Source organism: Camarhynchus parvulus, chromosome 3 (genome assembly GCF_901933205.1).
Source record: "Camarhynchus parvulus chromosome 3, STF_HiC, whole genome shotgun sequence".
Taxonomy (NCBI): domain Eukaryota; kingdom Metazoa; phylum Chordata; class Aves; order Passeriformes; family Thraupidae; genus Camarhynchus; species Camarhynchus parvulus.
In genome coordinates this window covers 70,376,525-70,392,795 of record NC_044573.1, presented here as the reverse complement: position 1 = coordinate 70,392,795, position 16,271 = coordinate 70,376,525, and the positions used below count along the sequence as shown (strand labels likewise).

At 43.2% G+C, this 16,271-nt stretch overlaps 1 protein-coding gene across 4 annotated transcripts in view; it reads left to right on the top strand.

Annotated features, from left to right (window-relative positions):
- KLHL29 (kelch like family member 29) overlaps positions 1-16,271 on the top strand; it is a 391,289-nt gene that overhangs the window by 361,573 nt on the left and 13,445 nt on the right. For 3 of the 4 annotated variants that reach the window (XM_030946673.1, XM_030946674.1, XM_030946672.1), the window contains 2 exons: positions 7,436-7,629; positions 15,711-15,855. In XM_030946673.1, coding sequence (XP_030802533.1) covers positions 7,436-7,629; positions 15,711-15,855 — 339 coding nt within the window. The remainder of the gene's footprint in view (positions 1-7,435; positions 7,630-15,710; positions 15,856-16,271) is intronic. The other variant, XM_030946675.1, reaches the window with a different exon arrangement.

Sequence of the window (16,271 nt, the reverse complement as noted above, 5' to 3'; positions counted from 1 at the left end):
AGGATTTCGGGGGAAGAAAAAAACAAGACATTTTTCAAAAGGTTGGGAACTGGTGTTGGTGATGATGCTCTCAGCCATCAGGGAAATGCAGAGAGCAGAGAATGAATGATAAGTCATAACAGTGAACACAACATGTGAGCACTGATCCCCTCCTTCACCCAGAACTTAAGGTGGGCACTGCCTATGGGATTTGCTTTAAAACAAATCTCATCCTTTTCAGCAGGTTTGTTTCTGGTATCTGAAGGTATTCATTCCATAATTTAAGTCAGTAAATTTTTAACTAGAAGAACTATTTTTGTGAACACGGGAAGAAGAGAGCCCAGGAAAGAGACGCTGTTTCATTCCATCTCTTGATAAAGATGAACAGCAAAATAATGCTATTGAAGAGTCTTGATAGTAGTCATTGATTAAATTATCTCTTTTCAGTTTTCCTTGGGCTTGATTTCTGTCTCTGCTCTGATTCTCATGGTCTCTGTTAAAGCATCCAAAGTGTTGGTCAGCTGAATGAACCCTAAATCAAGCAGAGTCCCCCCTGGCCCTTCCCCTCTCATGTCAGTCACCCAGCCCTCACCACAGATGACATTGCAGCCTGCAAAGTCACACTCAGGCCCTTGGTGGCCCCTGCTTGGCTCAGTGAGAGCAGCAGTGCTGGTTTTCCATTGTAGCAAGCCCACCAGGAGACCTGGATGTGGGAAAGGAGCAGATTTCCTCCCTATCATTTCAGTGCACACTGTCTCAGCCACAATAAGGATGTCTTGTCATGGGGATTTGCTAAACCCGTGGTTATAATTAATCTGCTGTTGTCTATAGAGTGGCTTGTGAGACAGAGCCATGGAAAAACTGCAACATGGCCTCCTTTGGGCTATGCTGGGAAATGAGAGAAGTTTGGGGATGTTTCCTTTTTTATTCTTCATATTAAAATGACAGTAGGGGGTGACAGAAAAGAAGCACAGCATGGCTGAAGCTGTGTTTTGGAAAGGATGTCAGAAATGAGGGTGAGGGAAGGCTGACTCTCCTAGCAGTGCTGAACAAAGTCAGGCCTTTTCACACAAAAGCACTTCCCATTTGGACAAGGCAGGGTTCAGGAATTTAAATTGCTGTACCTATTTTTGCAAGCAGTGAGGATTTCTGAATTTGGATTGCAGCTTTGGGAAAGAAAAAACACTAAAATACAAACTAAAATGACTTTTAATTGCTGAGTTGGCTGCTATGTTATGAGCAGTGAATGCCCACATTTTGCTTCTGCTTTTCTTTCCCCTCCTCTAGAGCTACAAGAAACCAACTTTCCCTACCATATTTCTGTGCAGATTGCACATTCCTCTTTCAAATACTGTGTTGGTTTGGATGGGACAGTGTGATACAAGCTCTCAGTGAGGGGTAAACCTCTCTGTCATTCCAGCAGGTCATATAAAAGCACGAAATTAAAATAATGTGGCATGGTCATATGCTCCATGTCAAGTGATGCCAAAAATTACATTTACCTCTATCACTCCTCCCCTCAGTGAGGAATTGCAGACACACACTCCTGGGTTTTGGGGTAGTTTTTCACCTTCTGGGGGGCCTCTGAGATTATAGCCCTGTTATGCCTGCAGATGGAGGCACAGGGGCTTATCTAGGCCTGACCCTGCAGTCCTGGGCTGTGCCACCAGTGTGAAGGGCAAGGCACTGAACATCCTCCCTCTCTGGACCATTTACCACCTCCCCTGGTGAACATGCAGCTTATCTTTCCCAACCACATTTTGCTTTCTGCTTGCTCAGTCAGCCCAAGCGTGACCATGCCCAGCTTTGTCCAGGTTCTGACGTGTGTCTGCTGGCATGGTGAAGGGCATGTCTCCACTCCAAAGTGACTTACCCTGACCTCACCGGTGAGCAGACCCAGAGGATGATGTCTGCAGGGTGTCTCACTGCAGTGAGTCTTTGAAGACAGAGAACATAGCATTTTCTCCAGTTTCTTGTTCTCCACCTGTTTTTCATGGAATTCTTGTAATATTTGATCCTAAATGGTTAAAATCTTACAAATATAGTTTTTACAGCATCTTACTTTTTAAAAGCAAATGTCAGGCCACCTTAGCTGTACATGATGCCACATGCCTGCACTTAATACATCTGCTGCACCATTACAAAGCATTAAAGCAAGTAGGGACCACTGGACTCATCATGATTTATGGCATCAGCTCCTGTGTCCCTCTCTCCATGCTTTCAGTTGTGTCATTGATGCTGAAGGGTGCAGCTTTACCCAGAAATTCTGGTGCCACTTCAAACAGCAAGTGTTTTCCCATCAAATTCAACAGGGCTGAGATTCTTTACCCTTTATCTGCCATTTGTCTGTAAGGAGGCAGCAAAATTCCATCTCAATGGATAATATGGGACTATCAATCACAAACAGATGAATAGAAGTCATTCGTTACTCATCTTAAAATAATATGCATGTGCCAGAGGGGCTGAGTTATAAGTCCATTTTTGTGGCTGTGCATGGGTATATGTTCAGGGAAAGTTATGTTTTTGCAATGAGTGTTTAGGGAAATAACAGCATGGCTGCAGTTCTCCATCAAGCCCCTCTGGCAAGGTTCTGTGTGACAGGAAGCAAGTCATTAGGTGTTAGGCGAGAAGGTATTACACTTTCTGTCTTCTTCTGAGATATGAGTTGAGTTGGGAGCTGGTGAAATGAAGTGGATCCATGAACTAGGTCTTTGGATAATGGATGGGCCCTGAAATACATGTAATTTGAGAGCCGAGAAGGCTGTGTATGCTGACAAGACAATGTATGTGACTGGAAGTGTGGAAATGTGGGTGCTTTGTGGTTATTATATGTTTGAAGGACAGAAGAAGATGAATCCCCTTGACCCGACAGCACTTTTGCAATAAGATTGTCTAAAATTGGGAGATTACTTTTGTTGGCAGTACATACGTTGAAGACAGCCTAAAAAAAATCCATGTAAAGAATGAGCTTTATACATTTTAAAAACTGCTTCAGAACTTCTTGTTATACTGAGATATGATCATGTAGGAATTAGGGGTACTCCCCCAAGGAAGGTGGATATTTCTTCACCAGGATTGCCATGCACTGGAACAGGCTGCACAGAGGAGTGTTGGAGTCACCATCCCTGGAGGTATTTAGGAGTCATGTGGATGTGGTGCTGAGGGACATGGTTTAGTGGTGGGCTTGGCAGTGCTGGGTTAGTGGTTGGACTCAATGATTTTAAAAGATCTTATGTAGATGAAAGAAAATGAAATATTTTGCCTTGTCTTAGGATAGTTTCTTAAGCCTATCAGAAGAAAAGAAAAAAGGCAAAAAATAGTAATCCATTACTGTGATTTTAAATATGTGAATTATCTGAAGAGCAGTTCAATAAGACACTGTACTGCTTTAGTTTAAATAGAAGCTTTCTTGCAAACATAATTAAATAATGCTTAAATAACTGAAGGATTTCTTGCAGACTGACAGAAATGGTCAGTGTGTAAGCAGCTGACCATGATGTAAGGATCTTATAATGTGAATAAATGAAGATACACATATAGCTGTTTAACCTAGGAGGAGAGAAATTAAGAGACTGAGGAGGAAAAAAACCCCACTGTTTTCACGTACTGAAGAGATCAAAAGTCAAGAAGGCAGTGAAGCGAGTGGCACAGCTTGAAATGAAAGGTTTGCTGCTGGTAATACTGAGGTGGTAGGGAAAGAGCAAGGAAGGAGGAGGTGAATGAAATGAGTGAAGGACAGGGAAGATCAGTCCCACAGCTTAAAAAATCCTAAGAGTGAAGAGTTGTGGAAACCAGCGAGGTTTTATTTCTGCATGTGCTCTCTTCAAGCCTGAGCTGTGTTTTGTGGTGGGTTCAGATCATTTGTTGTATCATGGGTATATAAATTATACATATGTATACATATATACATTATATATCCAGATAATGTGCATACACACATATATAAGAGATCTAAAAATATATAAGGTATGTGTGAATAATACATAAATCAGCAGGTAGTGAGTGCACAAGGGTCAGATGAGATCCCTGTGCTCTGTTCAAGTGACACATGAATGACAGGTGGGGACACGTGTCCTGCAGGGCCAGGGACCGGCAGGTTGCTGGGGCAGAGGAAGGAGTGTGAGGGCAAGTGTGTAAAACCACACGAGTCCATAGCATGCAAGGACTGCAGACCAGGAGTCAGCCATGGGAAAGGAGATGTCTTTGAAGATTCAAGTTCAGCAAATTGGATGGGCTCAGTAGGCCCACAGCCAAGGACAAGCATGGACACACCAGGAGGGAGCAGTGGAGGAGAGGGAAGAAAAACCTTTGCTTGGCTTGAAGCCAGCTCACATTATGTCTCCATCTACAGCTTCAAACAGGGGATTCGAATGCAAAGCTTGACTAATGGAAAGAGATCAAAGTGATTATTCTTTAAATCAGTTTCCTCCCTGCTGGCCCTTGAGCAGGGCTGGTGTGACAGGCAGCCAGAAGCCCCACAAGCTCCAGTGGCCATGGTGTGATCACAGTGCCAGGGATGACACAACAGATGGAAAAGCCCTAGGGCAGGGAGGTAAAGCAGGTGTCAGTATTTTCTGTCCTGGGAGGTTACAAAGGTTCAACTTCATTCATTTTTGAACCAATTTAGTTAATCTGGTGCAAATCCTTGTGTGAACACATTAAGAGCTGACTTGAGATTGACCAAAATGATGGAAACCTGCCTTGCAGAGACTTAAGGAGCTTAGACTACTTAGTTTATCCCATAGAAGGTAAAGAGTTGACTTTATTATTTCCTGCACGTCCATATGTGAAAGGGAGAGATTTGATAAGCAGACAGCTTTATAATCCAACAGGGAAAAAGAAACAAACTTTCTGGTGGGTGGAAACTGAAGCAAAACAGACTAGAAATCAAGTCTACCCATTTTGCAAGGATGGAGTGAACTGGAGGAATAAATTCCCAGGGGATGGAGGGACTTGGTGAACAGCTGTCAGGAAGCCTTGAAGGCATCAATTTCTCCTCTTCAGCCTCAGGACTAGGGTAGACACTCAAGAGAGTTGCTTCACTGAGCAGCCCATGTGAAACCCACATTAGCTGGCCATGTTAGGTAAACAAGGACTTGCTTCCACCTGCTTTATGGTTCACTGATTTTTTAAACCAAATGACCTTCAAGAAAAGAGTAGGGGTTTTACCTTCACCACATGCACCCGTATCCAGTAGATTTTCAGCCTTTGGCTTTCAGCAGATAAAGTGGAACTCGTCATTTTTGGTTTTTCAGTGGCAAGTGAAGGACAGTAGAGGAAAGAAAGATAAACTCTGTCAGCGCAGAGCATAAACAGAGCAGTGGATTAAAAATGGGGTCTGTGGGACCTGAGGCAAGGACAATCATCCAGAAAAAAAGATGATAGTTTTTGTAATTTGAACCTTTCTCTGGTATTCCTATGGATGCAGGCCTCAGCCACACCCAGCCCCCAGCATATGTGAAGGATATAACCCCTCCTTCCCAAAAACATGTCGGGACACCCAGAAAGTCGTTGCCAAGAATCTCCTTGTCTTGGGAACTGAAGTGTGCCAGGTACTTGTGCCAGCAACAGGGAAGGGACTTGGCTGCTCACCACCCCCATCTCAGACCACTTTGACTGCCCACAAATGTTCCTGGTGCTAAATCAGAGTAGATGGTGTGAGACAAATATATCAGTTGACAGGTGGAATGGTCCTAAAGGAGGAACAAGAGAAAGAACACTAGGTCAGTTCCAGCTCTGTTGTTTTTCCCATTCTATACCCAATTATAGCCAATTTTTTTAACAAGACATCAAGAATTAAATTACCAATTACTGCAGTAGCTGAGTTAGCAAAGTATGTACCAAAAGCAACATGTGAAACTTTATATTATGTGAGATTCTTTTGCATGTCTGCTCGGGTGGGTGTGAGTCTTGCTCCCTCTGAGTGCTGTTAGTGAATGCAGGAGATGCAGCATGTGGTGCTTTCCTGGAGGAGCTGCTTGTGCAGTCAAAATGCATCTGCAGGCTCAGGTTTGGTACAAGAATCAGCCCAGCAAAGGTGTGTCACTGTGAATGCTCCCAGCACCATGTTGTTTAATCTTGTTATATTTCTTCCCTTTGATCACTTGTTGTAGATTAATTTAATTTCTCTGTAACTAATTTAGAGCATCATACAAGGCAGTTCTCCATGCTCATTATAAGGGACTTTCCTAATTTTTTTTTAGTTAAAATTTGCCTCCCTCTTGCTTTTGCTTCAGTTTTATGAGTGTGTTAATTACTTTCAGTTATATTACTTGGAAACTCATTAGTGCATTTTTATTAAGCACATTATTTTTTGCTGTTTTATGCCATTTTTATCATTCCTCCCTTTTATTTTCCCCAAGTTTGAGCAGTGAAAATTTGAGGGACATGTTACATAGGGAGAATTCCCTTGTTGCCAAATAATATTTTGCAGATGGGTTCATGTTCATCAATTCATTTCATGTTTGCATATTACATATCATTGTCTTTAAGAGCAAAAGCCCTGAATGGGTGGTGAGGGCTTCTATTCTGGCAGTCAACAATTCTGAAAAATCACTATGCAGGAAACTCCTGTTTGACTGCATCTGTCATTACATGGAAATACAGAAACCTAAAAATCACATTATTCTCCACCGTCTCCAAGACTCATTTTAGCATAGCTATTTGGATCCCTGCCACATTATCTTTAAAAAAAAGGGATGCCTGTACTTGTGATGTTGTCTAAAATGAATCTTCATCCATGGATTGTTAACTGTACATCCCTTATGGTCAATGGCTTAATTAAATCAGATACTGATGACCTTAAAACTAATTCAGCACTTTCATGCATACTCTTTTCTGTTTGATTCATGTCAAATACAAATGCAATGGTAAAATCTTACTCCAGCATTAACAGCTGCAGCATCCTGAAATGAAGCACAGTAGCTTGGTTCGCACACTGAAAATTAAACGGAAGCAACTTATTCTGGCACAAAATGAGAGTTGCTGGTCAGTTAACTGGAGTAAAAGGAGCCATCATGTTGCATTATGTTGCACGTGAGATGTGTTCCACAAGCTGAACAACTGAAGTATATTAACAGTTGCCTGCCCACAGTCACTATTGGATATCTCCGCACTGATTAGCAAGAATAATCTCATTGTATACTCATTAAAAGAAATTAATCAGTGGAAGACATCTTAACAAAGATGTCCCGAGTTTCTGCACCCTGGACTGTAATGAGATTTGAGAGGCATATACAGAAACCAGAACCAGCTTTCTCTGGGCTTCTATCCATGTTTTAAAACCTTAGAGAAAAGCATTCATTACACCATTTACCAAGTGGCTGAATTTGCAAGATGTTTAAAAAAATACACTTCCACCTCTGCTTTCCTTCTGCTTGCCAAGCCACCTTTCTGTGCCTGTCTGTGCTGCCCAGTGCTGCTGAGCTCAGCTCACTGCTCCTGCTGTCGTCCCCAGGTATGACACCATCACCAACCAGTGGGAGACCATCGCCCCCCTGCCCAAGGCCGTGCACTCAGCTGCGGCCACCGTGTGCGGGGGCAAGATCTACGTCTTCGGAGGGGTCAACGAGGCCGGCCGAGCCGCGGGGGTCCTGCAGTCCTACATCCCTCAGACCAACTCCTGGAGCTTCATAGAGTCCCCAATGATTGGTAAGCGTGTGTGGTGTCACAGCAGATCTCTGCGCTACAGGTATCTGAATGCCTTGTTGTGGGGTGCGAGGGGATATCCCTGTAACATATTGGCAGGAATGCGTGGATATTATACCAGAGAAGCAATTATTCAGATTTTCACTGAAGGCAATTGTCACTCATTAATACACATTAGTTACTAGCTAGAAGTGATGAGTTCAAAGCAGAGGAGAAAATAAATCAGTTAACTAGGTATGAACAATTAGCCATTTTAGATTTTAAAAATCTCCAAGTGCCGTGGAACGTCATGCTGGCATCCTGTGTTGTCCCATGTGGGCTCACAGCACTGCTCAAGTAGTTGATTACCATTCATGGGTTTGTTTAAATGCTGCCTGTCCTGTGGGAAGTGACAGGCATTCTGAACTGGGATTTATCAGTGATGTCCACAAGCATATGTGCTTCAGAGGCTGACAGCTTCAAGATGTAGTTTATTAAAACTGTGTTTATTAGTTTATGAAGCCCTTGAGCTCACCAAACATAAAGAGCAAGACAAGAAACCAGGTTTTCCAGTGTACCAGCCAATGTCAGAGGTGGTGACTTCCTTCCAAAATTAGAACAGCACTCAGAAGTTTGCAACTTACTTGCTTTCTGTGGCATTTGCACCCTGAGTGTTTAGGCTGCTTTTGGCAATGAGGTTTAGCACTCAGCCAGGCGAGGATGCTCCTGCAGGCGACAGCTGACCTGGGTCAGCTGCTCTGCACTGGGTTCTGCCAGCCTTCAGTCTGGCTGCACCCAAGTGGCCAAAGAAACAGCCCGCACACAGTTATTGCAGAGAAGCTGCTTTCAGAGTGGTTTGCCTTCACCTCCTAGTTCAGAGAATCATATAGTGGTTTGAGACCTTTAAAGGTCACGTAACCCAAGCAATAACCAAGGCCATCTTTCACTAATTCATTTTGCTCAGAGAGCTGTCCAACTTGACCTTGAAGTTTCCAGGGATGGGCCATCTACTGCCTGTCTGGGCAACCTGTTCCAGTGTTTCACCATTTCTGTTGAAACTGTGACTTCATTTTTAAAAAAATTACTGAGCCTTAGAGCAATAGGAGTAGCAAGTAAGTAATCATAGATGGACAGCTGTAAGGTATTCAGGTAAGTCCTAAGCAAAATCAGAAACTTGGAATAAGCTGCTTTTTCCTTTGCAGCTTGTTACAGCGATTCCAGCCCTTTTGCTGGGGGTCCTGGTAGATCAGGACTGGAGGAGCTGGTGCTCAGTGGCCACAGCCTCCCCTGGCAGACGGTGTGGCCGCTGCCGGTCCCACGTGCTGTGTGACACGCACAGGACGCAGCATGAGGCACCCAGAGGGAGGGTGTTAGCCAGCCAAAGGCACGTTTGTGTAAGACAGCAGCACAAACAAACCCACTGCCCAGCTTTTTCCATCACGTGGCTACAGCTATTGCTGCTCCTTTAATAAAAAAAAAAAAAATGTAAAAATGAGTGCTTTATGTAAAGTCATGTTCCTCTTCCTTACCGTAATAGTACAAGTGCCACAGGAGCTAAAGAATCATCCCCTGGGCTTGTTAGAGTCTAGCAAGTATCAACACTATGTGTGCTTAAAAAAATCTTCTTAACCATCCAGAGTTGGGTTCATCACCCATTGTTCTAATTGAGTTGTACTATTATTTCTTAATAGTACAAAAATACATTAAAGGTACTCATGAAGTTAAAAGATGGTATTTATGTTTTCTTGGGGTAAGCAAAGTTCATTAGTTAAGCTGAAGGCATAAAATAAATTATAAAACAAGGAGTTCTTTGTTGGATAATGTATAACGTCAGTTTACTTGCAAATAACACAAAGTCTGAAAAATGGCACCACCATGGTGAATGTCTGGGAATGTGAACTGGTGTAGTGCCTGATCTTCACTACAAGGCAGTGAGAATTTTGAAAATATATTTTCATTTCTCCAGCTCTACAGAAACTATAATGTCACCAGTATTTTTAAAGTATCCCCCCAAGAACTAGATGCAGTTCCAGGTACAGTGCAGACTAAAGGAAAGAGGAAGTAGAAGGAGCCTTTTGCAAAATGGAGCTGGGATCAATGCTGACAGGATCACTGCCAGGGTGCCTCTGACAGTATCAGAGCCTCTTTGTGTTGATTTGTGAGTTCCTAGGGTGTGCCTTTGAGCTAAGGCAACTGAGATGTCTGATGGTGAGTTGTTACAAAGTCACCCCAAAATCAGTGAAACCTGTTTGACCTCAAATAGGACAACAGTTTATTTAAAAACGCTTCAAGCATGCTCAGATATGCAACAGTAGCTGCAGGTATTGAAAGCAGCCAGGGTCTGTGGAGATTTTTAGACCAGTAGCACCTGTCTCAGTTCACTGTGGTATTTCATAATAGTGAGTTGAATGCAGTGTGGCACACATTTGAACCCAAAAGGTCCATCTCTGTCAAAGCATCACATGCCAGCCTAACCTAAGGCAGCACTGGTATCAGCCATGGCTCGTGTTTTGTCCAGTCTGAGTGGAGGCGAAACAGGCTGGACACTGACATCCTGCCTGTGCAGAGATGCAGACTGGGGACTGATAGAAAGTCCATGCAGCTCAGCCCTTGTTCTTCTGCCTGGAATTCTAGGAATATGCAGTGAATTCACTCCCAATTCCCATTTATTCTTTATGCTTCAGCTATCAGGAGGTGTTGGGACATGGATGCCTGTGGGCAGTAGATATGAACCCAGGCTCACTGACACGCTGCATGCAGATGCTGTGGAAGCTTTTGGGCAAGTGTTGGTCACACACATCCACATTTGGGGAGAAGGCCTTCCTCAATGCCCCATCCTCTGCCCTGTGTCAGTCCTTCCCACCTTGGAGTGGGCAGATGTTCCTGCAGCAGTGCAGCCCACAGCTGGATGTCACTGGGAGCCTCACACGGCTTTCACACTGCATGTTTGTAGTAAACCACGTTGCACATCCCCTTCTCATGTTTTTGGATGTGAAAACAAAAGTCCTACATGAGTAAATGAACCAGGGCTATGTACTTGCAGCATCTGCCTTTCCTTTTCTGGACAAGATGTCCTATATAGCTGTGCTAAAAATGTATTCCATGCCCAGCTTCCTGAGCTTTGTCTTATTTAACAAGATGGCCATAGACATGCTGAAGTCAGGGATTCTAAGTAAGCCTAATTACTTGGTCACTGCCTTTTAGTTCACATTGTGCCTTCATGACAGGGCACTAAATTATACCGTTTTTTGGTACTCTGAACAGTCAGTGTGGAATTAAAAGTGTTATTAACGTTTTTGGATTGTAAGAAAACCAGTATTTAGTTACCATGTTTATTAAATTTTTAAATCTGGTGAGAACCAGAGAACAGAGATCTAAGATGTGTGAGTATTTCTGGTTTCTAATCCCAGTATCTAGTTCCTCACCATACGATTTAGTCCTGCAGTATGTCAGATGTCCCACCAAAGTGGGACAGTCACAGACCAAGAATGCAAGACCTATCTAGAAAACAGCACTAGAAGCATCTGCACATTTTTACTGCACTGTTCCATGGCTCATTTTGGCTAAAATGAATAATAATAATAATAATAACAATAATAATTTATTTTTTGACTTTACAAGAAAAATCAGATATATGTCTTGGCACTCTCCCAAGGCCAATAGTTTGGTATTTTTGTAGGAGAATATGGCTGGCTTTCACCTGAAAGTCCCACAGCAATTAGTGTTTCATCTCATTCTTCAGTGTGTTTTTCTTTCCATGGCCAGTTCTTAGTGTTTTTCAACCTACTGAGCTTTAATTTCTTTATCACCTATTTCTCCTCTGTACATACTATGTGCTCCCTTCAGAATTACTTTTTCCACTCCTCACTGTTTCTCTACCTATTCTCTGCCCTTTGCCCTGCAAAATCAGTATTTTTGTGTTGCTGTTTATTCAATGTCCTCTTCATTCCTACCTCTCCTTCATCTCAATGGCTGTTCTTTTTCCAACACTCTGAAGGTCACCAACATGGTGCCCATAAATTTGATGCTAAAGTTGCCCTGTGGTGGCAGGTGGAGCCTCCTGCTTTTGCATGGTCCATGCCCACCACACATACACAAAATGTGGTGTTTGCAAGTGAGGACACTCCACTGTGGGGTCTCCAAGGAGGGTTTGCTCAAGGGTCAGTGGGGAATCCATAGGACTGGCAGCCAGTTGTGTATCTGGAAGAGATCAGCTCCCAGGAGAGCTCTGAGCCTGCAGGGTGACATCCAAGCCCTTACTGATCATGCAACAGCTTCACCTGGGCCTCACGAGCTATGTTCAGGATGAGATCACAGTCTCCTGGTTATCCTGAGGCCGTGCCATTCTTGAGCTTGTCTGCAGGGTGTTCAAGGAGGAGAAGAGGCACTTACTATTAAAAGCGGGCTTAGTTTGTATTAACCAAACTCCTTTCTCTAATCTGCTCCATCAAGTGCATCAACCTCCCCACTGGGCACCCACAGCTGCCAGGAGACAATTTGGTTGGAGTTCTGCCTGAACTGGTGGCCCTCCTGCATTTCCTCCTCCCAATAAAAATGTTTAACCAGCTTGGTTATAATAACCTTTTTCTGTATGAAGTGCTGCTGTCATTCACTGCAGTGCCCCTTCAGTCTCTGACCGAGTGCATTACTGGGAGGCAGTGTGAGGTCTTTGAGCAATCACAGAGGGAAAACAGGACTGTGCTGCTTGGACATGTAATGTAGGAAGAGATGCGAGAGCCATGGACACATCCCCAGGGCAGCCTGTCCTCCCTAAGTGAGGAGCACAGCAGCAGGTTAAATCATCAACCCCACATGAAGGACACCTCTGGCTCAAGGATTGCTATGGAGTGCACACTCCTTCCTCCAATGGCCTGTCCCAGAATAGAACAACTGGCTAATCTTCCTGTAGCAACAGAAAAGGAGAAGGATGTTACCATGTTGTCCACTTGGAGAGAAGATTACCTTATACCTATTATTTCATTTACATTTATTCTGCCTTCTAATCTCAAGTGTGTTTGCTGACCTGGACAAATCCCATTTAAGATTTTCCAGCCTGAAATGGATTACTATATCAAACAGCCTCAACACTTACACTTTGGAGAGGAAAGGAGGCTGCTTTTCTGTTTCCATGCTTCCTCTCCCCTCTCTTCGTTTTCTCCAGCAGCCTTTTGAAATACCCAGTGGTCCCGCTGTATCCCACAGAAGCCTCTGACATAGAAGCTCCTCTCCAGCTTGCTGCACATTGGCCAAAAAGCCCAACCAGAACATGCTTTGCAAAACTAGGCTCCCCAGCAGCTACCTTGCGCTGGGACCATGTTAAGGACTTCAAACAGTGACAGAAATTGGAGTCTCCTGAGAGTTTGCATGAGCATACCAAGCCCTGAAAAAGACACCACCACAGGAGGAGTGCGGGTTGCACCTGGGACGAAGTACAGTTAAAGATTGAAGGTGGTCATTCACACCGAAGTGTCACGAATGATGACTTGAGGTTTCCAAAATCCTGGTATCCATGAACAATTTCTGTCCCCAGGGTCACAAAAAAAAAAAAAAAAAAAACACCCCCAAAACTGCTTCCTCTCTACCTGTTTCTTGAGGGGCTGTCCCTCATGTCTTTTTGCTGTATCTTCATCAGTAACTAGAGACTTTTCTGTGAACAGCTCCCTTTCTGAAAGAAACAGCAAAGATTTTTTTGTTTCTGTGTCTCAGACTTACTTGATAATCAATTTATGAAATTAGAGCAAAAGACAAAAGCAGTGAAAAGACAACAGATAGGAGATGTATTGAAAAATTGATGAGTATCAAACACGATTGCCTCTTAAAAAAGGAAGAAAAAGAATATCAGACTGTCTGCCTATTCAAAAAGGAAAAAAAAAAAGTCACTATAAAAATACCCAAGGGGTTTCCCTCTCGTTCTTTAACAAAAAGAAATGTGAAGGCAGTGATTCAGTCCCCTGAGAAGTCACTGTTTCTGCCGTGAGGGAGCCCCAAATAATTTCCCTGAGAGATTTGGGAGCTGAGGGGATTTTTTTTAATGTGCAAGAGTTTCATTCTCCTTCAAAACAGTGCTAGTCAGAGAAAAAAAAACACCCAGGAAGATGTGATAATTAAATATGGAAAACTTCTAGTGAGTGTCTTAAGTGGAAAAAATGTCACATATGCAAGTCTGATTTGGAAAGGGATGCGAGCTGGGTTGTTGGGATAGATAAGCCTTTCTGATGAATTACAGTGGCTTAGTGGAACAGTGAAGAAACTGAATACTCCTTGTTCTATTTTCTGGATGAATTAGTTTCTTGCCATCTGTTCCCAAGGATCAGTGACATTTTCCTAATACAGCCATGGTTTTTTGACATATGCCTGTAGATACTCGGCGTAGTAGGAGCTCAACTTTAACCCATCACACGGGTTCTGTCTGTTTCCCTGCTGGGTGCTTCACCCCTGTAGGTCCCCCGGGCACGTGCCAGTGTGGGGTGGGATGAACTGAGCCACACCACCCCATGGCCATGCTGGGACAGAAGCAGACAGCACAAAACCATTCTTTCTATTTTAGTTTTACCAGCTGAAACTGCAGTTAAGGGGATACCTCTCTTCTGGAGATGTTCATCAGCTTTTGCTTAGCTCCTGTCAAATTAAATCTCTGTTAAATATTTAATGGAATAAGGTAGTTTTACAAGAACCTCAGGGTTACAACACACCATGCAAGAGGTAAGCAAATCCCAAAATAAAGCTGCCGGATCTGGTTTAAGCCCATCCTTTTTTGTGTTCCTAAAAGGACACAGTCATAATGCTGTAGCTTTGGGAGGAACATATAAACCCCTTTGGTGTTATGTAGAGGCTGCTATCAGAGATGCAAGAGCACAGTAAAGGTGGTATCTCACCTCCTCTCCAGCTTCTGCCTGCAAGTCCCCTTGGGAGGAGGCTGCAGGGGCTGAAACCAGTAGGATTGTGTCCAGTCTGATTCCTTGCTGGAGATGCAGGGGGATCAACCTTCCCTGAGCACATGAAAATGCAGATTTTGGAAAAGCTTTAACTTGCATATAACTACAAATGGAGAAATTTTATTTGTCCCCCGACCCCAGGATGGCCTCCCAGGAAACATGCCCTTCACACCCCAAAGGGCTAAGCCACCTGCCTCTTAAAGAACTGGTTGTGAGGCTTATTTTAACTCAAAGAATGTATTTTCCCATCCTTTGTTCCCAGGCACTACTGACTGGTTCCACAGAAATGTTGATTAAAAAACTGTATCTCATCAAGACAGACATCATCATGAGAAATTTCAGCCCAACTGGCTCATATTTAATAATGTGCATATGGCGTGCTAGCAGCATAAGGGACAAGCCAACTAATTAGATTAGAATTATTTTATTCAATAATTTATGATCAGTTTTACTAATATTTCTAATAATGCCACAGCTAACAAGAATTTTAAAGTGTCCTCAGAAAATCTGATTGAGCTTGACGCAGGATGAGAGATTTGCTTAATTTCAAACTCCTAACCTCACACAGTTTGTTGCTAAATTACAGGACTGCTTGGAGATACACACACATCTGAAAATAAAAATGCAGGTGAATTTATGAGACAGATAAAGGTGAAAAAGAAATCCGGTCTCAGAAAATCTTCTGGAAATGCATGGGTGACATTCCCACAAGCAAAAGCACAATATAAAAGAGTTTCAACTATTGGATATTATTAAGGGGGTCTCTGTGCTGTGGGTTTCTGCTATACTTAGCTGCTGCACAGGCATGGGAAGCGCCTGAGCTAAAATTTGCAGCAATTCAAAATTCTGAAAAAATCTGACATCTTAATTTCTTATGTAACTGTGGAACTTTCTTGGTGACTCCATTACGCTTCAGGAGAAGATAATTGTTCTTTACCAGTTTAGAGGGAGGCACATACTGGGGGATGAAGAAGTGATGAACTTTAAAAGTGCCTTTGAGAACTTGGAGAGAGGAGAACAAAACCAGGAAAGGTTTCCTCATTTTTCTTTCCCTAGCCTTGGAGGTTTAGAGAAACGTGACTTATCTATAAATAAGGGGAATGTATAAATAAAAAAACAGTCTCCAAACCTGAGCCTAAAACTGATCTCAGTGTTGCTTTCCATTGACAGATAACAAATATGCTCCTGCAGTCACTCTCAATGGGTTCATCTTTATTCTTGGAGGAGCTTATGCACGAGCAACCACCATCTATGACCCAGAGAAAGGCAATATTAAAGCAGGTCCCAACATGAACCACTCCAGGCAGTTCTGCAGGTGAGAAAAAATATTAAAATGGAATTACCGGTGCCTTAACATTTTCTGTCGATAAATAAGCTACTACAAGTGAAGGGGAGAGGGGAAGGGAGGTGTGAACCATTTGGGGTTTTTCCTCATCTCTTTTCTGTATGTGCTCAGGCACACAGCATTTCCCAAAGTGTACATTCAGCAGTCTGTTATGGTTCACGTGTCTCCTCACGTTCAGGCACGATGGATCATGGGGTGGGATGTGAGTTGGGCTCCTCCAGTGATTACAGGAATGCTGTTCTCAGTTTGCCATGTGCAACTAGAGGATGACAAATACCCTCTGTAGGAGAGACCACCATAATGTGGAAGGTTTTTGCTAACCAGCTAAAAGATCCTTGAAAGAAAAAGAATCCTGAGTAAGCACTACACACGGATATTAATTACTA